Source organism: Papio anubis, chromosome 5, assembly GCF_008728515.1.
Source record: "Papio anubis isolate 15944 chromosome 5, Panubis1.0, whole genome shotgun sequence".
Classification (NCBI taxonomy): domain Eukaryota; kingdom Metazoa; phylum Chordata; class Mammalia; order Primates; family Cercopithecidae; genus Papio; species Papio anubis.
Window position 1 is genome coordinate 36,361,696 of NC_044980.1, and position 26,204 is coordinate 36,387,899.

Consider the following 26,204-nt stretch of genomic DNA (forward strand, 5'->3'; position numbering starts at 1 on the left):
TCCAAAAGTCAAAAAATGAATAAAGAACCACAAACTATGATGTCTATTATTAAGGAAACGCACAGGTACTAAGGTAAAGAACAATCTCATGGGTCATGTTTACCTACATAGAGGACCAGGGAATACTTATTTGAGCAAGTGGCATGTAAACTGAGATTGAAATAATGAGAAGGAGCCAGTCATGGGAAAGTGGAAAAAAGAGTTTTCCAGCATATGGGAAAGCATATAAGAAGGGCCTGATATGGAGCAGAGCTGAGCGTATTGGAGGAACTGAAAGGAAGGAAGTGGCTGGTACGTGTTGGTCATGAGGGAACACAAAATAAGTGAAGTTGCAAGGAATGTGGAGCCAGAAAATAAAATTCGTTGTGGACTGTGTATATTAGAGTTCCCTAGAGGGACAGAAGTAATGGAATATACATATAGGGAAGTTTATCAAGTATTAACTGGCATGATTGCAAAGTCCCACAATAGGCCATCTGCATGCTGAGGAGCAAGGAAGCTAGTCTGTGTGCCAAAGCTGAAGAACTTGGAGTCTGATGTTCGGGGGCAGGAAGCATCCAGCATGGGAGAAAGATGTAGGCTGGGAGGCTAGGCCAGTCTCTCATGTCACATTTTTCTGCCTGCTTATATTCTAACCGAACTGGCAGCTGATTAGATTGTGCCCACCCAGATTAAGGGTGGGTCTGCCTTTCCCAGCTCACTGACTCAAATGTTAATCTCTGTTGGCAACACCCCCACAGACACACTGAGGATCAATACTTTGTATCCTTCAATCCAATCAAGTTGACACTCAGTATTAACCATCACACTGTGTAAAAGGTTATAAAGCCAGCAAAAGGTTATATGCAGTGAAGTGGCATTTTAATTTAATTAAATTGATCAGTTTATTTATTTTGAGATGGTGTCTGACCCTGTCACCTAGGCTGGAGTGCACTGGTGCAGTTATAGCTCACTGTAACCTCCAACTCCTGGGTTCGAGTGATCCTCCCACTTTAGTCCCCTAATAACTGGAATTATAGATGTCTACCCTACACTCAGCTCAGTTTTTATTTTTATTTTTTGTTGAGACAGGATCTCACTCTGTTGCCCAGGCTGATCTCAAACTGCGGACCTTAAGTGATTGTTCTGCCTCAGCCTCCCAAAGTGCTGGGATTATAGTTATGAGCCACTGTGCCGACGTTATGGCATATTTAGAACTATATATATACACACACACACACACGCACACACACACATATATATGTATTTTATTTCCATTAACTTTTATTTTAAGTTCTAGCGTACATGTGCAGGATATGCAGGTTTGATATATAGGTAAATGTGTGCCATGGTGATTTGCTGCACAGATCAACCCGTCACCTAGGTATTAACCCCAGCATCCATTAGCTGTTCTTCCTGATATTCTCCCTCCCTCCACCCTGCGCCCCCGAGAGGCCCCAGTTCATGTTGTTCCTCTGACAATGTGTCCATGTGTTCTCATCTTCTCATCGTTCAGCTCCCACTTAAAAGTGAGAACATGCAGTGTTTGGTGTTCTGTTCCTGCATTAGAACTATATTTTTAAAGGATTATGCTGATTGCTATGTAGAGCACATGAGGTAAAATGAAAGCAGAGGTGAGCACAGTGGCTCACTCCTATAATCCCAGCACTTTGGAAGGCGAGGTGAGCGGATCACTTGATCCCAGGAGTTCAAAACCAGCCTGGGCAACATGGTGAGACCCTCTCTCTACAAAAAATGCAAAAATTAGCCAGGCATGGTGGCTCATTGCTGTAATCCCAGTCACTTGGGAGGCTGAGACAGGAGGATCACTTCAGCCCAGGAGGCCAAGGCTACAGTAAGCTGTGCACACACCACTGCACCCCAGCCTGGGTGACAGAGTGAGACCCTGTCTCAAGAAAACAAAAAAAAAAAAAAAGGAAAAAGCAGAGAGATTAATAACAAACCTGCTACAGTACATATTAACTGATGTAGAAGCATGAGAGAATGTTGTGAGAGAATAAGTGATAGTGATGAAAAAGAGAAATGTGAATAGATTTTAGAAAGTGAATAGAAATAGAATGTATTTTGGATAGAATTGACAGGAATAGCTGGTGAATTGAATCTGTGTAGATAGAAGGTTTTAGGGCTATGGTTATGGGAATATTTAAGAACAACTTCCACGTTTTTAGCTTGAGCTACTAGGAAAGAAACTGATAGAAAATAAAGTGAGCAGAAAGAATCAAGATTTTCCCTTGTACCTATTGTGTTCCAGATGCCTATGATATACAGATAGAAATGTCAAGTAGATAGTTGGATGTGCAAGCGTTGAGTTCAGGGGTGGAAAATGAGATCTCAGACTTGCCATCTAGTCCTTCCAGGTATTGGTTCAATTCATGCCTCTAACATGGCTAAGAGTCTCCACCTCCCCTCATTTGTATTCTGTAAACATGAACAGAATGGCAGGCCTTGGCCAGATACTATTTGAGGCATTGTAGACAACTTTGGCTGAAGATGATCTCCAGGCCCATGTATCTTTCCAGAGAGTTACTGTTATTTTTCTTGTAAGTCATTTAAATGTGTCCATTTTACTTCTTTAATCATAGTTTTATTTTGAGCTGTGTCAGAGTAAGAGATACTGCAGTTATTATACTAAAAAGGACCAGGCTGTTTTCTGTCCCACGTAAATCTGACTTGCTGTATGAGACCACTCTAGCTGAGTTTGCTGCCTAAGAGGGAATTAGGCATTTGTGTGTATGTGTGTGTTTATGTTTGCTATGTACTCTAGTTGATTTGGTGTATATGTCAGTTTATATATACCAGCATCACATTGTTTTAATTATAGTATTTTTATATTCTCTATACTTAGCGGGGCTAATTTTCCCCAATCACTTAAAATATATTCTTCCTTTTCTCACATACATATTTTTACAGAGGCATTGTAGAATCAAGGTTGTTAACACATTTTTAGGAAATACGGATTTCCCTCCCAATTTCTTGCCTTCACCTTGCTTATTTGTAAATGCTTTCTATTCTTGATTGTCTTCCACTGAAGAAAGGAGTTATGATCTTTGAAGAAGACCTGTCTTTCTTATTATGGCTTTACCTTTCTTTTTTTTTTCCCCCTAAAGAAAGGATGTCATTTTCCTCTCCATTTCCCACCTTATTAAGCACCTGTTACATACAAGCACTGAGTTAATTCCTGAGGTGGGCACGGGGTGGTACACAAAGAGCTAAAGCAAAATAAACAAAGCATGTTATGAGAGAAAATTGGGATAAAATAATATAGGTTTATAATTAAAATGGTACACTTTTGGGGGAACTAAAAATTTTTACATTTAAAAATGACATGTCAGTTTCTAGTCAGTTTATTTTTTACCTTTTTAAAACATCTTTTTTTTCCCCCTTTGTCTTTATTTTTAAGGGTCATACAGCAATGCTTCATACTGGCTCATGGCATCCCAAAATAAAGGGAGAATTTATGACTTGCTCAAATGATGCGTGAGTATTGTTGATAATTCATCTAATACATTCATATCTTTAGATATTTAACATTTGTATTGTTACAATCTTGGCGGTAAAGTAGTAAGTGGAATATTAGGAATTCTGACTTTATATATTCTTTTTTTTAGAGGGAGTCTTGCTCTGTTGCCCAGGCTGGAGTGCAGTGGTACAGTCTTGGCTCACTGCAACCTCCACCTCCTGGGTTCAAGTGATTCTCCTGCCTCAGCCTCTCAAGTAGCTGAGATTACAGGTGCCCACCGCCACACCTGGCTAATTTTTGTATTTTAGTAGAGATGGGGTTTCACCATATTGGTCAGATTGGTCTCGAACTCCTGACCTCAAATGATCCGCCTGCCTCAGCCTCCCAAAGTGCTGAGATTACAGGCGTGAACCACTGCGCCCAGCCTGTATATTCTTGTTCTTTACTTTGATTTTATCTGATAGTGTAGTAGTTGATTAAACAAAAATGGACACTGTGAAAGCGAGAGTGGTATAAATTCCTGTAGAGTTTTTTAAGATTGGATCAGATTGATGCTATTAAGTGGACTCAAAGGGCTTTGAAGTTGTGACTAATTTTTTTTTTTTTTTTTGAGACGGAGTCTCGCTCTGTCGCCCAGGCTGGAGTGCAGTGGCCGGATCTCAGCTCACTGCAAGCTCCGCCTCCCGGGTTCACGCCATTCTCCTGCCTCAGCCTCCCGAGTAGCTGGGACTACAGGCGCCCGCCACCTCGCCCGGCTAGTTTTTTGTATTTTTTAGTAGAGACGGGGTTTCACTGTGTTAGCCAGGATGGTCTCGATCTCCTGACCTCGTGATCCGCCCTTCTCGGCCTCCCAAAGTGCTGGGATTACAGGCTTGAGCCACCGCGCCCGGCCTGTGACTAATTATTTTTATAATAAAGACTTATTTCCATCTGAGTCTAATAGCTAACATAAGCTTATTGGCTCAGATTGATTTTGAAAGGAATAATCAAGGAAATTGATTAAATTTGGTGTAATTTCAGTTCATAATACCAGCATCACATTGAAGCAAATTAATGAAATTTTCTCGGTTATTAAATATTATTTTTTTTTGAGATGGAGTTTTGTTCTTGTTGCTTAGGCTGGAGTGCAATGGCGTGATCTCAGCTCACTGCAACCTCCATCTCCTAGGTTCAAATGATTCTTCTACCTCAGCCTCCCAAGTAGCTGGAATTACAGGCGTGCGCCACCACACCAGGCTAATTCTGTATTTTTAGTAGAGATGGGGTTTCACCATGTTGGCCAGGCTGGTCTCAAACTCCTGACCTCAGGTGATCTGCCTGCCTCGGCTTCCCAAAGTGCTGTGATTGTAGGCGTGAGCTACGACACCAGACCCTAAAATTTTTTTATTTTAATTTTTATGAGTACACAGTAGGTATATGTATTTATGGGGTATGTGAGATATTTTGATACAGCCATGCAATGCATAATAATCACATCATGTAAAATGGGTATCCATCTTCTCAAGCATTTATCCTTTATTATTCTGAACAATCAATTAAATACTTTAGTTATTTTGTTATGTTATGTTATGTTATATTATGTTATGTTATGTTATGTTATGTTTTTTTTTTTTTTTTTTTTTTTTTTTTTTTTTTTGAAGGCCGAGGTCGGCTCTACTCCTTAGGCTGGAGTGCTGTGGCGGATCTCAGCTCACTGCAAGCTCCAGCCTCGGGTTTCGCCATTCTCCTGCCTCAGCCTCCGAGTAGCTGGGATTACAGAGGCGCCCATGCACCTCATGAGCTAGTTTTTTTTTGTATTTTTTTAGTAGAGAGCCCGGGGTTTCACCGGGTTAGCCAGGATGGTCTCGATCTCCTGACATTGTGATCCACCCGTCTCGGCCTCCCAAAGTGCTGGGATTACAGGCTTGAGCCACCGCGCCCGGCCTGTTATGTTATGTTATGTTATGTTATGTTATGTTATGTTATGTTATTTTTTGAGACGGAGTTTCACTCTTGTCGCCCTGGCCAGAGTGCCACGATCTTGGCTCACTGCAACTTCCACCTCCTGGGTTCAAGTGATTCTCCTGCCTTAGCTTCCTAAGTAGCTGGGATTACAGGTGCTTGCCACCATGCCCAGCTAATTTTTATATTTTTACTAGAGATGGGGTTTTACCATGTTGTGCAGGCTGGTCACGAACTCCTGAACTCAGGTGATCCACCCACTTTCGCCTCCCAAAGTGCTGGGATTACAGACATGAGCCACTGTGCCTGGCCTCTTTTAGTTATTTTAAAATGTACAGTTATATTATTGTTGACTATAGTCACTCTGTTGTGCTATCAAATATTAGGCCATATTCATGATATATATATATATGTGTATATATTTTCTTTCTTTCTTTTTTTTTTTTTTTTTTTTTACCCATTAACCATCCTTACCTCATTCCCATACCTTGCTACCCTCTTCAGCCTCTGGTAACCATCCTTCTTCTCTCTATGTTCATGAGTTCCATTGTTTTGATTTTTGGATCTCACAAATAAGTGAGAACATGCAATGGTTGTCTGCATGTCTGGCTTATTTCATTTAACTTAATGATCTCCAGCTCCATTAATGTTGTTGTAAGTTACTGGATCTCATTCTTTTTTCATGGCTGAATAGTACTCCACTGCATGTATGTACCACATTTTCTTTATCCGTTCATCTGTTGATGGACGCTTAGTTTGCTTCCGAATTTTGGCTATTGCAAACAGTGCTGCAACCAACATAGGAGCACACATATCGTTTTGATGTACTGATTTCCTTTGTTTTGGATATATACCCTGCAGTGGGTTCGCTAAGTCATATGGTAGCTCTGTTTTTAGGTTTTTGAGGAAACTCCAAACTGTTCATAATGGTTTTACTAATTCACATTTTCACCAACAGTGTATGAGGGTTCCCTTTTTCTCAACATCCTTGCCAGTGATTAAATGGTTAAGATTCTTTTGCATTTATATCTGCTTATCCATGACTCAAGAATATTATAGGGAATATTTGAGCAACTTTTCCCTGTATTGTTACATTGTATGATTCATTATCGTATTAAAAGTAGTTCACAAGAATGCACGTTGTATGATTACAGAGAAAATTGCAATAAAAAATCTTGTAAGTTAAAAAAAATATAAGTGGTATTATTTAGGTGAATCATTAAATAAGAACTTTTTTATTTTTAGGTTTTGTTTTTCATCTTTCAACTTTCTGATACTTAAATTTGCCTTAATATTCACAGTTGCTGTTCATATTCTTTATGTTTTCTGAAGTATATCTTTGGAAGACAGATGACATAATTTCACTTTCATAGAGAAATCAAAAAAATTAACTTGATCTAAAAGAAATGGAAATTTGTCAATCTATACAAATAAGACTGTGACTAAAATAAAATAAATACATTTGATTAAAATTTCTGGTAAATCAGATTATGTAGTGTTAATTTCTTTTCCTACCTTAGTCTTTTTAGCTGCATAATTACCTTTCCAAATAGTTAAGGTATGTTTGTTTAAAGTTATGTTTCTTATTTCAGCGTTAGGGAATGAACTTCATCAGCAATCTAAATTAATAATATAGCATGACTAGGTAAGGTTTATTCTAGGATATAAGGATATTTTACCACCAGGATATTTCAGTATACTTCATTACTGAACAAATGAAAGGTGAAAATCTTGTGATTCATTTGATAAAATTTAGTCTTTCCCAGTAAAAGTTCTAAGTAAAATGCAGATAGGAAGAAATTACCTAAATCTGATAAAAGTGGACATTTGATAAAATTTAGTCTTTCCCGGTAAAAGTTCTAAGTAAAATGCAGATAGGAAGAAATCACCCAAATCTGATAAAAATTAGTGACTAAAATTTAAAGTAAATATTGTATTAAATATTGAAGTACTGAAGCTACTTGCATTTAAATAGGAAACAAGACAGCGATGCCCACAACTACTTAGAGACTTATGCAGCAGAGACTTTATATAGTGTCTTAAGATAAGAAAATGAATAATTGATATTAATGTTAGAAGAAAACAAATACACTACAGGACCACAGAGGACTTGGGCTATTCTGGTTAAAACTTAAGTTGAATAGAGCAGTTGGGAAAAAAACATTGTTCTCAAAACTATTAATGGATCGGTATGAATGGTGGGCTCTCATAGTTGATAATGTTTTAACTTTTATGAGCACTACAGTAGCCTTTCCCAAATTGATTTCCAGGCTGTGTAAATCAGAAGTCTGACAAAACTCATTCTGTGGTCAAATAATTTGAGAAGCTTTGAATCTTATATTTCAAGACCAGTGATACGCAACAAACATTAAAAATAAGTTTTTAAAATTTTTAATTTCAGTAAGTTTTTGGGGAACAGGTAGTATTTGGTTACATGAATAAGTTCTTCAGTGATTATTTCTAGGATTTTGGTGCACCCATCATCTGACCAGTTTACAGTATACCCAATGGGTAGTCTTCTCGCTACTCGCCACCCTTTCCCCCAAGTCCTCAAAGTCCAGTGTGTCATTCTTACGCCTTTATGTTCTCATTGCTTAGCTCCCACATGTGAGTGAGAACATATAATGTTTGGTTTTCCATTCCTGAGTTACTTCACTTAGAATAATAGTCTGCAATTCCATCCAGGTTGCTACGAATGCAATTATTTTGTTCCTTTTTGCGGCTGAGTAGTATTCCATGGTGTATATATGTGTGTATATAGGTATATATATATACACATACACACACACACATATATATATACCTATACACACACACCCCCCCACCACATGTTCTTTATCCACTCGTTGATTGGTGGGCATTTGGGCTGGCTCCATGTTTTTGCAATTGCAAATTGTGACCCTATAAACATGCGTGTTCAAGTGTCTTTTTTGTATAATGACTTCTTTTCCTCTGGGTAGACACCTAGCAGTGGGATTGCTGGATCAAACGGTAGATCTACTTTTAGTTCTTTAAGTAATCTTCACACTTTGGTTGTGCTAGTTTACATTCTCACCAGCAGTGTGAAGATTGTAAGCGTTGCATTTTCACTGCATCCCTGCCAACATCTATTATTTTTTGATTTTTTTTATTATGGCCGTTATTGCAGGAGTGAGGTGGTATCGCATTGTGGTTTTGATTTGCATTTCCCTGATCATTAGTGATGTTGAGCATTTTTCCATATGCTTTTTGGCCATTTGTGTATCTTCTTTTAAGAATTGTCTATTCTGGCCGGGCGTGTTGGCTCACGGCTGTAATCCCAGCATTTTGGGAGGCTGAGACGGGCGGATCGTGAGGTCACGAGATTGAGACCATCCTACCTAACATGGTGAAATGCTGTCTCTACAAAAAATACGAAAAACTAGCCAGGCATGGTGGCACGTGCCTATAGTCCCAACTACCTGTGAGGCTGAGGTAGGAGAATTGCTTGAACCTAGGAGGCAGAGGTTGCAGTGAGCCAAGATGATGCCACTGCACTCCAGCCTAGGTGACAGAGCAAGACTCTGTCTCAAAAAAAAAAAAAAAAAAGAATTGTCTATTAATGTTCTTAGTCTACTTTTTGATGGATTTTTTTTTTCTTGCTGATGTATTTGACTTCCTTGTAGATTCTAGATATTAGTCCTTTGTCGGATGCCTAGATGATAAAGATTTTCTCCCACTCTGTGGGTTGTCTGTTAACTTTGCTGATTATTTCTTTTGCTGTGCAGAAGGTTTTTAAGTTTAATTAAGTCCCAATTATTTATCTTCGTTTCTGTTGCATTTGCTTTTGGGTTCTTGGTCATGAAGTCTTTGCCTAAGCCAGTGTCTAGAAGGGTTTTTTTTTTTTTTTATGTTTTAGACTCTTTACGGTTTCAGGTCTTAGATTTAAGTATTTGATCCATTTTGAGTTGATTTTTGTGTAAGATGTGAGACGAGGGTCCAGTTTCATTCTTCCACATGTGGCTTGCCAATTATCCCAGCACCATTTATTGAATAGGGTGTCTTTTCCCCACTTATGTTTTTGTTTGCTTTGTCAAAGATCAGTTGGCTGTAAGTATTTGATTTTATTTCTGGGTTCTGTATTCTGTTCCATGATCTGTGTGCCAATTTTTATACCAGTACCACACTGTTTTGTTGACTATGGTCTTACAGTATACTTTGAAGTCAGATAATGTGACGCCTCCAGATTTATTCTTTTTGCTTAGTCTTGCTTTGGCTATGTGGGCTCTTTTTTGGTTCCTTATGAATTTTAGGGTTGTTTTTTCTAGTTCTGTGAAGAATGAGGTGGTCTTTTGATAAGAATTGAGTTGAATTTATAGATTGCTTTTGGCAGTATGGTCATTTGTACAATATTGATTCTACACATCCGTGAGCCTGGAATGTGTTTCAATTTGTGTCATCTGAGATTTTTTTCAGTAGTGTTTTGTAATTTTCCTAGTAGAGGTCTTTCATGTCCTTGGTTAGGTAAATCCCTAAGTATTTTATTTTATTTTATTTTTTTGGCAGCTATTGTGCAAGTGGTTGAGTTCTTGATTTGATTCTGAGTGTGGTTGCTATTGGTGTATAGCAGAGCTACTGATGTGTGTACATTAATTTTGTATCCTGAAACTTCGCCGAATTCATTTACCAGTTCTAGGAGCTTTTTGGATGAGTCTTTAGGGTTTTCTAGGTATATGATGATATCATCAGCAAACAGTGACAGTTTGACTTCCTCTTTACGAATTTGGATGCCCTTGATTTCTTTCTCTTGTCTGATTGCTCTGGTTAGGACTTCCAGTACTATGTTGAATAGAAGTGGGGAAAGTGGGAATCCTTGTCTTGTTTCAATTCTTGGAGGAATGCTTTCAACTTTTCCCCATTAATTATAATGTTAGCTGTGGGATTGTCATAGATGGCTTTTTTTATGTTAATGTATGTCCCTTCTTTGCCAGTTTTTCTGAGGGTTTTAATCATAAAAGGATGCTGTGTTTTGTCAAATGCTTTTTCTGCATCTCTTCAGACGATCATGTGATTTTTGTTTTTAATTCTGTTTATGTGATGTATCACATTTATTGACTTGCGGATGTTAAACCATCCCTGGTATGAAACCCACTTGATCATGGTGGATTATCTTTTTGATATGCTGATGAGTTCAGTTCACTAGTATTTTGTTTAGGATTTTTGCATCTCAGGGATATTGGTCTGTAGTTTTCTTTTTTTGTTATGTCCTTCCCTGTTTTGGGTATTAGGGTGATACCGGCTTCATAGAATGATTTAGGGAAGATTCCCTCTTTCTCTAACCTGTAGAACAGTGTCAGTGGTATTGGTACCAGTTCTTTGAATGTCTGATAGAATTTAGCTGTGAATTCTTCTGTCCTAGACTTTTTTCCATTGGCAATTTTTTTTTTTTTATTAGCTCCTCAGTCTTGCTGCTTATTATTGGTCCGTTCAGAATTTTTTTATCTTTAATCTGGGAGCTTTGTATATTTCGAGAAATGTATCCATCTCCTCTAGGTTTTCTAGTTCATGTGCATAAAGATGTTCATAGTAACCTTGAATAATCTTTTGTGTTTTTGTGGTATCAGTAGTAATATCTCCCGTTTTATTTCTAATTGTGCTTATTTGGATTTTCTCTCTTCCTTGTTAATCTTGCTAATGGTCTGTCAATTTTATTTATCTTTTCAAAAAACTAGCTTTTTGTTTCATTTATCTTTTGTATTTTTTTTTTTTTTCATTTCAGTTTCATTGAGTTATGCTCTGATCTTCGTTATTTCTTCTGCTGGGTTTGAATTGTTCTTATTTCTCTAATTCCATGAGGCATGACCTGAGATTGTCTGTTTGTACTCTTTCAGACTTTCTGATGTAGGCATTTAATGCTATGAACTTTCCTCTTAGCACTGCTTTTGCTGTATCTCAGAGGTTTTGATAGGTTGTGTCACCATTGTTCAGTTCAAAGAAATTTTGAATTTTCATCTTGATTTCGTTGTTGACCCAGGGATCATTCAGGAGTAGGTTATTCATTTTCATGTATTTGCATGGTTTTCAGGTTCCTTTTGGAATTGATTCCCAATTTTATTCCACTGTGGTCTGAGAGAGTACTAGATATAATTTCGATTTTCTTAAATTTGTTGAGACTTGTTTTGTGGCATATCATATGGTCTGTCTTGGAGAATGTTCCATGTACTGATGAATAGAATATATTCTGCATTTGTTGGGTAGAATGTTCTGTAAATATCTAAATCAATTTCTTGTATAGTTTAAGTTCATTATTTCTTTGTTGCCTTTCTGCCTTGATGACTAGTGCTGTCAGTGGAGTATTGAAGTCCCCCACTATTATTGTGTTGCCATCTATCTCATTTCTTAGGCCTAGTAGAATTGTTTTATAAATTTGGGAGCTCCAGTGTTAGACGTATATGTATATTTAGAATTGTGATTTTTCCCTGTTGGATTAGTCTTTTTATCATTATATAATGTTCTTCTTTGTCTTTTTAAGCTGCTGTTGCTTTAAAGTTTTTTTTTTTTTTTTTTTTTTTTTTTTTTTTTTTCTTCTTTGTCTTTTTTTGCTGTTTTTTTTTTAAATTTTTTTTTTTTTTTGTCTGATATAAGAATAGTTACTCTTGCTTGCTTTTGGCATCCATTTCCATGGAATGCCTTTTTACCCCTTTACCTTAAATTTATGTTGAGTCCTTACGTGTTAGGTGAGTCTCCTGAAGACAGTAGAAACTTGGTTGTTGAATTCTTATCCATTCTGCCATTCTGTACGTTTAAGTGGAGCAGTTAGGCCATTTACATTCAATGTTATTATTGAGATGTGAGGTACTGTTCTATTCATCTTGCTGTTTGTTGCATGAATACCTTTTTTTTTTTTCCATTGTGCTATTTGTTATACAGGTCCTGTGAGATTTACGCTTTAAGGAGGCTCTATTTTGGTGTGTTCTGAGGATTTGTGTCAAGATTTAGAGCTCCTTTTAGCAGTTCTTGCAGTGTTGGCCTGAGAGTGGCAAATTCTCTCAGCATTTTTTTATATAGAAAAGATTGTACCTTTCCTTCATTTATGAAGCTTAGTTTCACTGGATACAAAATTCTTAGCTGAAAATTGTTTTGTTTGAGGAGGCTAAAAATAGGACCCTAGTTTCTCCAAGCTCGAGGGATTTCTGCTGAGAAATCTTCTCTTAATCCAATAGATTTTCCTTTATAGGCTACGTGGTGCTTTTGCCTCACAACTCTGAATATTCTTTTTATTGTCTTGACTTTTGATAACCTGATGACTGTGTGCCTAGGTAATGATCTTTTTGTGATGAATTTCCCAGGTGTTCTTTGAGCTTCTTGTTTTTGGATATCTAGATCTCTAGCAAGGCCAGGGAAGTTCTCCTTAATTATTGCCTCAAATATGTTTTCCAGAGTTTTAGTTTTCTCTTCTTCCTTAGGAACACCAATTATTTTTAGGTTTGTTAACATAATCAGACTTCTTGGGGCTCTGTTCATTTTAAAAAATTCTTTCTCCTTTGTCCTTGACGAACTGGGTTAATTCAAAAGCCTTGTCTTCGAGCTCTGAAGTTCTTTCTTCTGCTTGTTCAATTCTGTTGCTGAAACTTTCCAGTGCATTTTGCATTTCTTTTTTTTTTTTCTTTTTTTGAGACGGAGTCTTGCTCTGTCGCCCAGGCTGGAGTGCAGTGGCCGAATCTCAGCTCACTGCAAGCTCCACCTCCCGAGTTTAGGCCATTCTCCTGCCTCAGGCTCCCGAGTAGCTGGGACTACAGGCGCCCGCCACCTCGCCCGGCTAGTTTTCTGTATTTTTTTAGTAGAGACAGGATTTCACTGGGTTAGCCAGGATGGTCTCGATCTCCTGACCTCGTGATCCGCCCGTCTCGGCCTCCCAAAGTGCTGGGATTACAGGCTTGAGCCACTGCGCCCGGCTGCATTTTGCATTTCTCTAAGTGTATCCTTGACTTCTAGAAGTTGTGATTGGTTTTTGCTTATGCTATCTATTTCACTGAAGAATTTTCCTTTCCTATCCTGTATCATGTTTTTGATTTCTTTAAGTTGAAATTCACCTTTCTCTGGTGATTCCGTGATTCGCTTAATACTCGACCTTCTAAATTCTTTTTCTGGCAATTCAGAGATTTCATTTTCATTTAGATCTGTTGCTGGTGAGCTGGTATGATCTTTTGGGGGTGTTAAAGACCCTTGTTTTGTCATATTACCAGAATTGTTTTTCTGGTTCCTTCTCATTTGGGTAAATTATGTCAGAGGGAAGATCTGGGATTCGAGGGTGGCTGTTCAGATTCTTGTGTCCCATGGGTTGTGCCCTTGATGTGTTGTTCTCCCCCTTCCCCTAGGAATGAGGCTCCCTGAGAGCTGAACTGAAGTGACTGTTTTTGTTCTTCTGAGTCTAGCCGTCCAGTGGAGCTACTGAGCCTCAGGCTGGTACTGGGGTGTGTCCGCAAAGAGTCCTGTGATGTGATTCATCTTCAGGTCTTGCAGACCTGGATATCTGCATCTGAACCGGTAGAGGTAGCAGGGGAGTGAAGTGGAATCTGTGAGCATCGTTGGTTGTGTTTTTGTTTAGTGTACTGATTTTGTGTTGGTTGGCTTCCAGCCAGGAGGTTGCTTTCAAGAGTTCATCAGCTGTGGTCCTATAGAGAGGATGTGGACTTGCCCTAGGGCTGGGCACAGTGGCTTATTCTTGTAATCCCAGCACTTTGGGACTCTGAGATGGGCATATCACTTGAGGTCAGGAGTTCAACACTAGCCTGACCAACATGGTGAATCCCTGCCTCTACTTAAAACAACAACAGTGACAACCACAACCACCACCACCACCACCGCCGCCGCCGCCGCCGCCGCCGCCTTATTGTAGGGATACCTGGTTAAGTACAGGTTTTTCGGGCAGTGGGCAGGGCCATAGAGCTTTCAAGAGATTATGACCTTTGTCTTTGGTTTCCTGGGCGAGTAGAGAAAGACCAGCAGGTGGGGGAAGGGATAGGTGTGTCTGTGCTCAGTCTCTCCTTGGGCATGGGGCTTGCTGTGGCTGCTGTGGGGGATGGGGTTGTAGTTCCTAGTCCAATGGAGTTATATTCCCAGGGAGATTATGGCTGCCTCTGTTGAGTTATACAGGTCACCAGGGAAGTGGGCGTAAGCTTGCAATCACAGACTTCTCTCCACTCCCACTCAGCCCCCAGTCCTAAGGGCCAGTCTCATTCCTGCCGTGCGCCCTCAACTGCATCGAGTCTATTTCCAGGCAGCTGGTGACCAGGGCTGAGAACTTGCCCCAGACCACGAACCTCCCTGTTGAGAAAGCAGGCAGACTCACAGTTTTTTGGCATCTCAGGGAGCCTGCAGTGGTGATCCAGTTACCTCAAAGGGTCTGTGGATTCTCTGGTCTGCAGCTTTCCTGGTATGTTCCTGTGGAAGTTCTTGGTGCTGCTATCCAGGGCTGCAGGACCTGAAGATGAATCATATCACAGGACTCTTTGCGGACGCACCGAGTACCAGCCTGAAGTTCTGCGCAGTACTGTTCATGAACACTGTTGATGATGTGAGTCTCTACACACTGCTCTGCCTCTCTGAGCTGGAGCTGCAAGCTAGTCCTGCCTCCTATTCACCATCTTAAAGATCCATTTTTAAAAGGTTTTGAATAGGGTATAAGGAAACCTATTTAACTGTATTAATCCTCTAAGCAACAGTTTAAAGTTCCACAGGTGTGACATCTTTTTCTGGGTATAAAATGTAGTTTATCCCATTCCGTTTTTTTTTTAATTTTTATTATTATTATACTTTAAGTTCTAGGGTACATGTGCACAATGTGCAGGTTTGTTACATATGTATACATGTGCCATGTTGGTGTGCTGCACCCATTAACTCATCATTTACATTAGGTATCTCTCCTAATGCTATGCCTCCCTCCTCCTCCCACCCCACAACAGGCCCTGGTGTGTGATGTTCCCCTTCCTGTGTCCAAGTGTTCTCATTATTCAATTCCCACCTATGAGTGAGAACATGTGGTATTTGGTTTCGTGTCCTTGGGATAGTTTCCTGAGAATGATGGTTTCCAGCTGCATCCATGTCCCTACAAAGGACATGAACTCATCCTTTTTTATGGCTGCATAGTATTCCATGGTGTATATGTGCCACATTTTCTTAATCCAGTCTGTCATTGATGGACATTTGGGTTGGTTCCAAGTCTTTGCTGTTGTGAAAAGTGCCATAATAAACATACTTCTCAAAAGAAGACATTTATGCAGCCAACAGACACATGAAAAATTGCTCATCATCACTTGCCATCAGAGAAATGCAAATCAAAACCACAATGAGATACCATCTCACACCAGTTAGAATAGCGATCATTAAAATGTCAGGAAACAGCAGGTGCTGGAGAGGATGTGGAGAAATAGGAACACTTTTACACTGTTGGTGGGACTGTAAACTAGTTCAACCATTGTGGAAAACAGTGTGGCGATTCCTCAAGGATCTAGAACTAGAAATACCATTTGACCCAGCCATCCCATTACTGGGTATATACCCAAAGGATTATTAATCATGCTGCTATAAAGACACATGCACACATGTTTATTGCGGCACTACCTCATTCCTTTAAAAGATAATTCTTTAGTTCCCTGTCCAAATCATTGACTTAGTAGTATATTGTATCTTTGAAAATGCATATCAGTTTTTACCCCCGATACTGTACAAATCAGGCTTTTTTTTTTTTTTTTTTGAGACAAAGTCTGTCTCTGTCACCCAGGCTGGAGTGCAGAGGCACAGTCTGGACTCTCTGCAACCTCCGCCTCCCGGGTTCAAGCGATTCTCCTGCCTCAGCCTCCTGAGTAGCTGGGATTACAGGTGCCTACCACCATGCCTGGCTAATTTTTGTATTTTTAGTAAAGTCTAGGCTGCTCTCGAACTCCTGACCTCAGGTGATCTGCCCGCCTCAGCCTCCCAAAGTGCTGGGATTACAGGCATGAGCCATTGCGCCTGGCCACAAGTCAGGCTTTCTTCAGCCATAGTTCTGTGTGAGGATCAGGGATCTTTAATTGTAGACTCCCATTATATATATTCTTTACAATTATTTAGAGAAATCTACCAGTAATAAATTCAGATGGTTTGCTGTTTGATTGATTTTTTTTTCTCTACTCAGAGGGTAGTAATTAGTTATAAGTTAAGCTGTGGAATATCAGCCCAGTTGCCTATTTCACTTAGCAGATACTGTGTGCTCACTATGTGATCTAAGTTTCTGCCTTCATAGGGCTTATATTCTAGTGTAGATGAGTGCTGGGAGATAGATAAAGTACAGCTAGTAATAAATAAGATTGTTTCTCTAGTAGTAAGTGTTAAGAGTAAAGTTAAAGCAAAAGGATAAAGAATAGGAGAGAGGGGTCTACTGCATGTAGAGGAGTCAGAGAAAACCTCCTAGGAATTGACTTTTTTTTTTTTTTTTTTTTTTTTTTTTTTTTTTAAGTTGAGACTTAAATTATGCAAAGGAGGCAGCCACAGGGAAATAATTTTCCTGGACAAAATGATATTATGTTTAATGGCCTTGAAATGTGAATTGCAATATGGCATGTTTGAGGGAAAGAAAAGTAGTTGACATTTCATAGATTGGTAGGAAAAGTGAGAGTGATAGGAAATGAGTTTGGAGAAGAGGACAGGGCCACTCAAATAAGGTGTTGTGGGCTAAAATATAAAGTGCTAAAATGTTAAAGTAATGACAAGCCAAGCCATTGAAGAGTACTAAATCGGTACTGTATTTTTAAAATTAAATTAAAATTTAAAAAATTGACTCTTACTGCTCTCTGGAAGTACCATAATATTATTGGAAAGTCAAAGTCAATCGAAATGGTCTCTTTACAGGTTTTAACATTTTCCAGTGAGGTAACATTGGGATTCTAGCTCATAACAGTTAACATTTATTGAAAACTTAATATGTGCCAGCACTGTGTAATACACATTATATGTCTGAAGCACTTTATATTATGTTTTCTTTCAGTAGGCGGTAATGTTATTACATATTCTAAATGAAGAAACTGATTATATTTTACCCAAGGACACATGATTCTAAGTGTTACTGGGATAACATGAGCCAGAATGTGAACCCACTGAGTGGTTTGTACACTTTATGAGTGGTTGTCACAAACGTGATGATGATTGAGTTACAGATAAAAGCAGAAATTACAGATCTCTTTTATATAGGTAATGGATACAAGAACTTACTTTATAGAAACATGTTGCAGTATTCTCCCCTTTGGAAGGACAAATTTCCTTTGCCTTGAAGTTCTCTTGTAGGTGCTACCACATTGTCTGACTGTGATGAGGATTATCTTATTCATCTCCAAGATCTCATCAGTATAAGTAGGACTGGGTTTTATTGTGTTCCCATGGTTTCTTAGCAATCTGATATTTCTTTTAGGTAGGCTAGATGTATATTCCTTCTTGCTGAAGAGAGCAGATGAAATTGAAAATAGTCACCAAATAAAAAGCAGTTTCGTCACTTCTCTTCCAATCCTAATATATGGCTTTTGTTTTGAAATATTTTTTTCTTAAAGTTTGTTGGATTTGGTACATAACATTATTAAAATAAAGAAATTTCATTCTACAGGTTGAATAAATGTTACCTGAAATGCTGGGAACCAGAAATATTTTGGATTTCAGATTTTTTCAGATTTTGGAATATTTGTATTACTGGTTGAGTATCCCTAAACTGAAAATCTGAAATAAATAATGCCTCAGAAAGCACTCAGAAAGTTACAGATTTTGGAGGATTTTGGATTTTTGGATTAGGAGCACTCAACCTATATTTCTAATTTTATCATAGATGTTGAACTTCATCAAATGGTTTTTCCTAATATTTGATGTAATCTTGCTGTTGTATTTCTTTTGGTCTGTTAATGTGCAGAAGTTTATTAATATATTTTCTGATGTTAAACTAGTCTTACATTCCTGTAGTAAACCACAGTTTTTCACTTAAAACAAAATTCTGCTCTATTTAGGAATTTTGTATTTTATTTACAATTTGAATCTTATGTTGACAAAAAAATTTTTTTTTCCTCTCTAGAGGACTTTAAAATTCTTTTTGTAATACTTTTATTGGACTTTGGAACAGAGATACTAGCCTCTTAAAATGAAGAATATTTCCTTCATTTTCTGTTATCTGGCCCTCATGTCCAAGTTTCCCATTTCTCCAGAAGTTGGATTTTATAACCACAGCCATAAATAACCTCATGGAACCTCCAAGGTCATCTAAAAATTTGAATTAAAATCCAAACCCGGGGAATACAGAATTGTTTTTCAAAGTTTGCTTTGTTTTTAAGTTTAGTTTCTCAGATATTTTTTGGAAAAGGTATATTTAATAAATCTAGAAGAAATTTTAGCAGTAAGCAGAAACACTTGGGAAGAAAATGCTGTATATGACAAACATTTTGGGAAAATATCCATGATATAAGAAAGTGTACTCGTATTGCATCTGGGTTGAGTGTTCCTATAAAGGAAAGGTGAGTAGACCTGGACATGTAAACATAGGAAGTAGGAAGGAGAGGCAAAGGAGCACAGGAAGGGGATCTGTGGGCTTGTAAATATAATCTGATGAATAGTAGTTGGATTAAAACGTACTTGCAGGTCTTTCTCAGTCCAAGAAAGAATATGACTTGAATTGAGCTAGTAATATTTAAAAATAATTGCCACTATCTACTCTAAAAGGTTAGGAGGAGTACATATATTATCCTTGGAGATCAAAAGCTTCCATTGTTTAAAATAGGCAGTTAGTACCCAGAATCATGGTTTTTTTTTTTTTAATCCTAAGACATTAGGGTAAAAAGCTTTTAATTTTATCATTGGTTTTATTAAATGGTTTAATTTTATTATTGAGCAAACTCTGGATTAACAGGATAAACAAAGTAAAATTGCTAATACTTTTGATTATACTTCAGTGTGATTGTCAAATGAATATTTTATCACATGACACTATAAAATATGCTAAATAGCTTTCAGAAAGAAATAAGAATAACCATGGTATATTTGTTACTTTCCTTCATACTGGAAAACTGCATGGATTGTTAAGAACAACTAGCATCTGATCAGGCATCATCAGAATTCGTAGGTCTAATACTATAAAGTTCATTTTGGATTAAGAAATACTCTTTTGATTCAGGAATTAGTTCAGTGAGGGCCTTTGTGCAAAATTCGCTCTATATTTCTTAGAGTATCTTATATATCAGAGCGTGGCTCTGCTTTTCATTGCTTTATCTTATTCTCTTCTTGTTGGTTAGCATGACAGAGAGAAACATCAACTGCACATTTTATAAACTCCTCACTCCCTTGGAAGACTTTATTGACGGCTATTTAGGTTTTAAATTAGGACTATTTTAGCAGGCTCTGTTGTATTCATAATGGTAATATCTTCTTCTTTTTCTCATTCTTTCTATCCTCTCCTCCTGCCTCTCATTTTGGGCAACTGGAAGCTATGTATTTTGAATACTATGACCATGGTGTAGATAGCCTCTGGATAGAAGTTTATTCATCTCAACACCTCCTGTGTCATCGCAGTGTTATGCACTTACTGCTTTATACACATGATGAATGTTTTCAAGGCTATGGCTGTTGCTAGTATTGTAGTGGATGGAGAGCTCTGACTAGGTCAGTACGAGACATTCATGTAAACAGCACATACTGTGAATTGGTTTAGATACAGTTGGAGGGAGGAGTCAGATGGCATTTGTGAAAAACTATTCCAGCGAAGGCCAAGCTAGCACTCATTGTTTTGTTCTGGCCTCATGTATAGTAAGTTAAACTGTGAACATCTTTTCTGAGTGTGAGTTGGAGATGCTAGTGCTTTACCTTTTTAATTCCAGGAGTTTTCAGTATAAAACATAAACCTGAGATGAGGCCAGTGTAGGAATGAAATGAAGAGGAAGAGGGCAAGATGGCAGTCTTTTTGGTTTTCTTAAGTTTACCAGAATGAAAATTAATGATGAAGTATTAATAAAACGTACTGCATTTTATTTGGAAGTAAATGTTAATGAAAACCAGATGATAATGAAGATAAAAAATGCTTACTTATCCAAAGGAAGTAATTTCTACTTGTGGATTTCTATGATCTGATGAGGAACTATTTTCTAATTTGAATTGTAATAGTGTACCAAGTGAGAACATAAATGGTGCTGGTATAATCTGAGTCCATAGTGTAGAATTTGTACTAAGCCAGTTCCAACTCAGCACAGAGCTCAGCCCATTGGTACTGGTGAGTGAATCAGATGCTTTCATTATTTGAAGGGTTTTTCTATTACGTACTCAGGAATTTATATTTCCAGGTTGGTTCAGATCTGTTACAACTGCTTTCGCCTCCATATCCAGCTAATTGTCATATTCACATCTTTGATGTAATAAGATTTTTGATACTTCTGCCACCTCTAATTTTCCCACTGCCATTCTTGTTATACACTGTGATTTTTATGAGTTGTTGCCGTAACATTTCGGGGAGGAGAGGGTATTATGGGTTGAATTGGCTGTATTTAGGGTTAAGGTCTTTAAAGAGTGTGAGGCTGTGAATGTGGGCCCTAATCCAATATGACTGGTATCCTTATAAGAAGACAAACAGACACCAGGGATGCACAGCCACAGAGAAAAAGACCATGTGAGGACATAGTGAGAAAGTATCCATCTATCAGCAAAACAAGGAAAAAGGCTTCAGAAATCAAACCTGCTGACACCTTGAACTTGGACTTCTAGCCCCCAGTACTGTGAGACAATAAATTACTGTTGTTTCAGTTACCCAGTCTGTGACACTTTGTTGTGGCAGCCCTAGCAAACTAATATAGAGGGGGAAGTGTTAGAGGAACTTAAGACTTGCACACATCTACAAACCTGTGCACAGAAATGTGCCCAATAATGGAATGTTCAGGGTCCCTTGTTTGAGACATCTTACCATTCTACTTTGTATGCCTTTGGCTAGTCTGCCTATTGCTGAGAGACATTAGTAAATCACTAAACCTTGTCCGTTATTTCCCCAATAAGGATAAATATTACAACACAGGAATAATAGGCATCTAGAATTACCCCCTTCACCAGATTATGTTTGCCCTAAAGTCCCAAAATTCTGTCTTTTAGTGATCACATGAAATGGAAGGCAGATTCACCTACACATTTTTGTGGTGGTGGTGTTGATTTCAGTTGAAAAAAGTTTGTGACTTCTGATCTACTCAGTGTTTGATTATGAAAAGTGAGTGGTAGCAACAATTCTTTATTTTTTTGACTGCTTTAAGTTGTTACCAGAATTTAGAATGCTTCTTATTTTCTTTTTGCCATTTAAAATTTAAGCCTACATGGAGTATTGATGAGATTTATAATTGGCAAATAACTGACGGTTGATTATAATCTACAACCTCGGGATAAAACACAGTAAAATATTTTAAACACTCAGGACCCAGAACAAATACATTTGTTGAATGATTGTAAGAATGCTTGATGTTTGGCTGCAAAGCTGTGAATTTCCTTGCCTTTCCACAGTTAAGAATATCTGCCTTCTCACAAATCTTAAAAGTTAGACCTATCCTGCTGTTATATATCATTCATTTTCTACTAACGTTGTTCTTTTTTTTGAGATGGAGTCTCACTCTGTTTGCCAGACTGGAGTGCAGTGGCACAATCTCCACTTACTGCAGTCTCCGCTTCCCAGGTTCAAGCCATTCTTCTGCCTCAGTCTCCTGAGTAGCTGGGATTACAGACGCACACCACCATGCCCAGCTAATTTTTGTATTTTTAGTAGAGATGGGGTTTTACCATGTTGGCCGGCATGGTCTTGATCTCTTGACCTTGTGATCCACCTGCCTCAGCCTCCCAAAGTGCTGGCAGTGGCATGAGCCTCTGCCACTGGCCTAATGTCATTCTTTTGTAACATCTAAAATAGTTAGAATTGACTTATTTCCCATAATTTTAAAATGTATTCTTTTACATAATTTTAAGTTGCATTTTCAAAAACAGTTTCTGCTGTCTAGAACTTGGAGTAGAAATGTGTTTCATGATGCCTTTTGTCATGATTTTCTCACTCTTTGTGAATCTACTTGTTACGTGTTTTGATATATATTTTTTTAAAAAATCTGCTTAATAATTTATTAGAGACCAAATGTTGATGAAGGTTTATAAAACTCAGCTTTCACATGCTTTCCCCATCTTATTGGTGTAGTAATACAATCCTTAATTCAGCAGATTATTATTAAACACCTTCTGTGTGTAAGTAAGAAACATAGAAATTTTAGACAAGAGTCTTAACTACCACAGAGTTAATTGCCTCACTTTTCAAAAAGGGAAACTGAAGTGCTTATGTTTGTCCACCTTCTTTGTGGCAGAATAGTCCCTTCACTCTGAGTGACTTAACCCATTTTCACTGTGCCTTCCACTTTGTATAGTCCTAATGGAAGAATTGATTACTTTTGAAATGAAAGGAAAAGTAAACCAGTAAAGGACTTAATGAATGATTTTTTTTTTCCTATTAACTGATGAATAATCAGTAAAACTTTCAGCTGTGGGGAATTGTGTTTTTGACAGAGACAGGGAGGAGCTTTGAAGAAAACTTTCAACTATTTGCATTTTAGAAAAAGTTTTGAATAACTTCCCAATACTTAAAAAAGTACTTTTGTGAAGTTTTACCTCCTCAATGTTTGCTATTTTTATCTAATCCTATTTTCCATAGTAACTCATTGTGAAATGTTTTTCTGTGCATTTAATAGGTTAACAAGGAGGAAAAAGCAGGAAAATTATGTTTTTTTCCCATAGTCTGAGAGGAAATATGGAAGAATAGTGGGGCAGTGGCAGGCCCATTCTAATTTTTTTTAAAAAGGTGGGCATGGAGAAAGTGGATCTAGGGTGAAATAAAAGAGGAGGAACTGGCAGATGTCACAAAATAGCCATAGGATCCATTTGTAAGCATTTGTGAAAAATGACCCCCAAGTACTGAATAAGTCTTTGAGGTTTAGAATTCCCAATAGTTGGTAGAAGTAAGAACCAGATACTTTTAAAAAAAATCAAATTGAGTATAACTTTTACTCCAGGATGCAATGGTGAGGAAAGTTAGGCTGAACATGCAGTATTAAAAACTTTCACTGATAATAGCAACACATAGATACTGGGAGCATAGAGGAAGGGTTGCTAACATTACTTCTTGGGAGAATTAGGGAAAGTGTCACATGGAAGTTTGAAATATGTGTATTGGTATAAATTCTTTTTATGAAAAAGTAGGGAATTAGGAGATGGACTTACTGAAGAATATAGAGAAATACTAATTTAGGGCCTCAATGATATACCATCTAGAGCATGAAAAAAGACAAGCCACAATCTGATTTTTACTCCCTAAGTAAAAAGACATAATTTCATATTGGATTTATTTTATATACTGTGAAATGAATATTTTGAGACATAAAATCTAGTCACTTCAGTTTCTTCTTCGTCTCTGTCTCTGTCTCCATCTCCATCTCCGTCTCCATCTCCATCTCCTCCTCCTCCTCCTCCTCCTTTCTTCTTTTCTTCTTTCTTCTTCTTTCTTTCTTTCTCTTTCTTCTCTTTCTCTTCTTTCTTTTTTTTGAGACAGAGTCCTGTTCTGTTTCACTCCAGGGCTGGAGTGCAGTGGCCTGATCTTTGGCTCTCACTCATAACCTCCGTTTCTCCTGTCTTAATTCTCCTGGTTCCTCTAGCCTCCTGAGTAGCTGGGGTTACAGGTGTGTGCCACCACGCCTAGCTAATTTTTTGCATTTTTAGTAAAGACGGTGTTTCACCACATGTTGGTCAGGCTGGCCGCAAACTCCTGACCTCGTGATCTGCCCACCTTGGCCTCTCAAAGTGCTGGGATTATAGGTGTGAGCCAGTGTGACCTGGCCCACTTTAGTTTCTTTTGAGCAACTGAGTGTAAGGAACTGCTCTAGATTAAGGAATCATGGCAGGCATTACACATATCTTGTAATTTGTGAACCTTCATCTCATCTTCTTTTCTCCCAAGAAAAGAAGGAAAGAAAGGAAGAAAAGACCAGAACACAGCAATAAAGATACATTTTCATTGGGGAAATTTTTATTATTAGGTGATATGACTGATTAATTGCAAATATGGCCACAATTCTTCATCTTTGCTTATATCCATGCCTTTTGCAATGTGACTTAGCAACTACTCCGTTTATGGGGCCATCTCTATTTCTTCACCCCACAAATCTGAGCTTGTCAACAGAATGTGGCAGAAGTTATGGTGTGTCCGTTTGGAACACAGGCATTTTAAGAGTTCTTGCATGCTTATACTCCCTTGGGAACTGTGACATTTGCTGTCTGATCTAGCCCTGGCTATCCTGGAGGGTGAAAGAGTTGGTAGAAGAAAGGTCAGTTGTTTCAGCTCAGGCCGTCCTAGACCATCTTATATCCAGCCAACCCCCAAACTTGTCAGAGAGCTTAGCCTAGATTAGCAAAATTCACCACAGACATATAAGTTAACCCAGCTAGGACAGAACTACCTAGCTGGCTGGTTGACGTGTAAGCAGTGATATATGATATATATTAAGCTATTGAATTTTGGGAATGGTTGGTTATGCATCATTTGTAAACTGATATAATATTACTGAATCATGTTATGTAGAATCCTGGTTATGAAGAAAAATGTTTTTTGTTTTTAGAAGATACCAGCTGATCAATAGTTGTGAAATATTATGAAATATGCAACTTTCTTTTAAATGGTATAGCAAAAATAAAGTGTTTGTGGTGGTGTGTATGTGCATATATATATATAGAGAGAGACAGAGAGAGAGAGATTGAGAATACAGATATGATGAAGTGTTATGATATATGGTGTTTGTTGAAAAGGACACATTTATTGTACTATTTACACTTTTTTGTAGCTTTGAAGCTTTTCAAAATAAAATGTTGGGAGAATTTCTTAATATTGGCTTATTTGGATGTCATCCCCCCAACCTCACCTTTTTTTCCTTTAAAAGTTGAATTTGAGATAGAGAAAAAAGGGTCATAAAGATTATAGTTAGTTGCACTCTGTGTAATCAAGTTTGTTTATTTGGAGATGGAGTCTCGGCTCTGTCTCCCAGGCTGGAGTGTAGTGGAGTGATCTCAGCTCACTACAACCTCCGCCTCCTGGGTTCAGGCGATTCTCCCACCTCAGCCTCCTGAGTAGCTGGGATTACAGGTGCCCACCACCACACCTGGCTAATCTTTTTTTGTATTTTTAGTGGAGACGAGGTTTCACCATGTTGGTCAGGCTGGTCTCGAGCTCCTGACCTCGAGGGATCTGCCTGCCTCAGCCTCCCAAAGTGCTGGGATTACAGGAGTGAGCCACCATGCCTGGCCTAAATCAGGTTTTTTGGGGATATCTTTTCAGTGTATTTTAAGTTTCTGCATATCAGTGCTGGTTTAGATTCTGAGAACCCAGTGGTCAGGGATTGTCTGCATTGGATTATACGTAACAGGATTTCCTAAGTCCATGCTTCAGACTGCTTGTAACTATAGGATATCCATGGAGAAAGAGTTCTTTAATCTTCTACTTGGAGAGGCACAGTGCCAAAGAGTAAGTACATTGAACATCCTGAGAGCTATATTAACAAAACAAACAAGCATTTTCCAGACATTTTGATACAAATTACCCTCTCTCCCCATAGTTAATGACGTGTTATACTTGAGGTGTAGTGTTCTTAGGAATACACTTGGAGAAATAAAGATTGTCAGTAGTAAATGCTTTTGATGATAGGCTTCAGTAAATTATAAATATTTTAAAAATTGGTTATAGCTTGTAAAGATGAATTATAAAATTAAAGTTTTTGATAAATTATGGCATGGC

The 26,204-nt window shown here is 38.1% G+C and overlaps 1 protein-coding gene across 5 annotated transcripts in view; it reads left to right on the forward strand.

Moving 5' to 3' along the window:
* Positions 1–26,204, forward strand: part of WDR70 (WD repeat domain 70) — a 381,158-nt gene that overhangs the window by 131,792 nt on the left and 223,162 nt on the right. For all 5 annotated transcript variants that reach the window (XM_003899590.5, XM_017959497.3, XM_021939307.2 and 2 more), the window contains one exon: positions 3,401–3,477. In XM_003899590.5, coding sequence (XP_003899639.2) covers positions 3,401–3,477 — 77 coding nt within the window. The remainder of the gene's footprint in view (positions 1–3,400; positions 3,478–26,204) is intronic.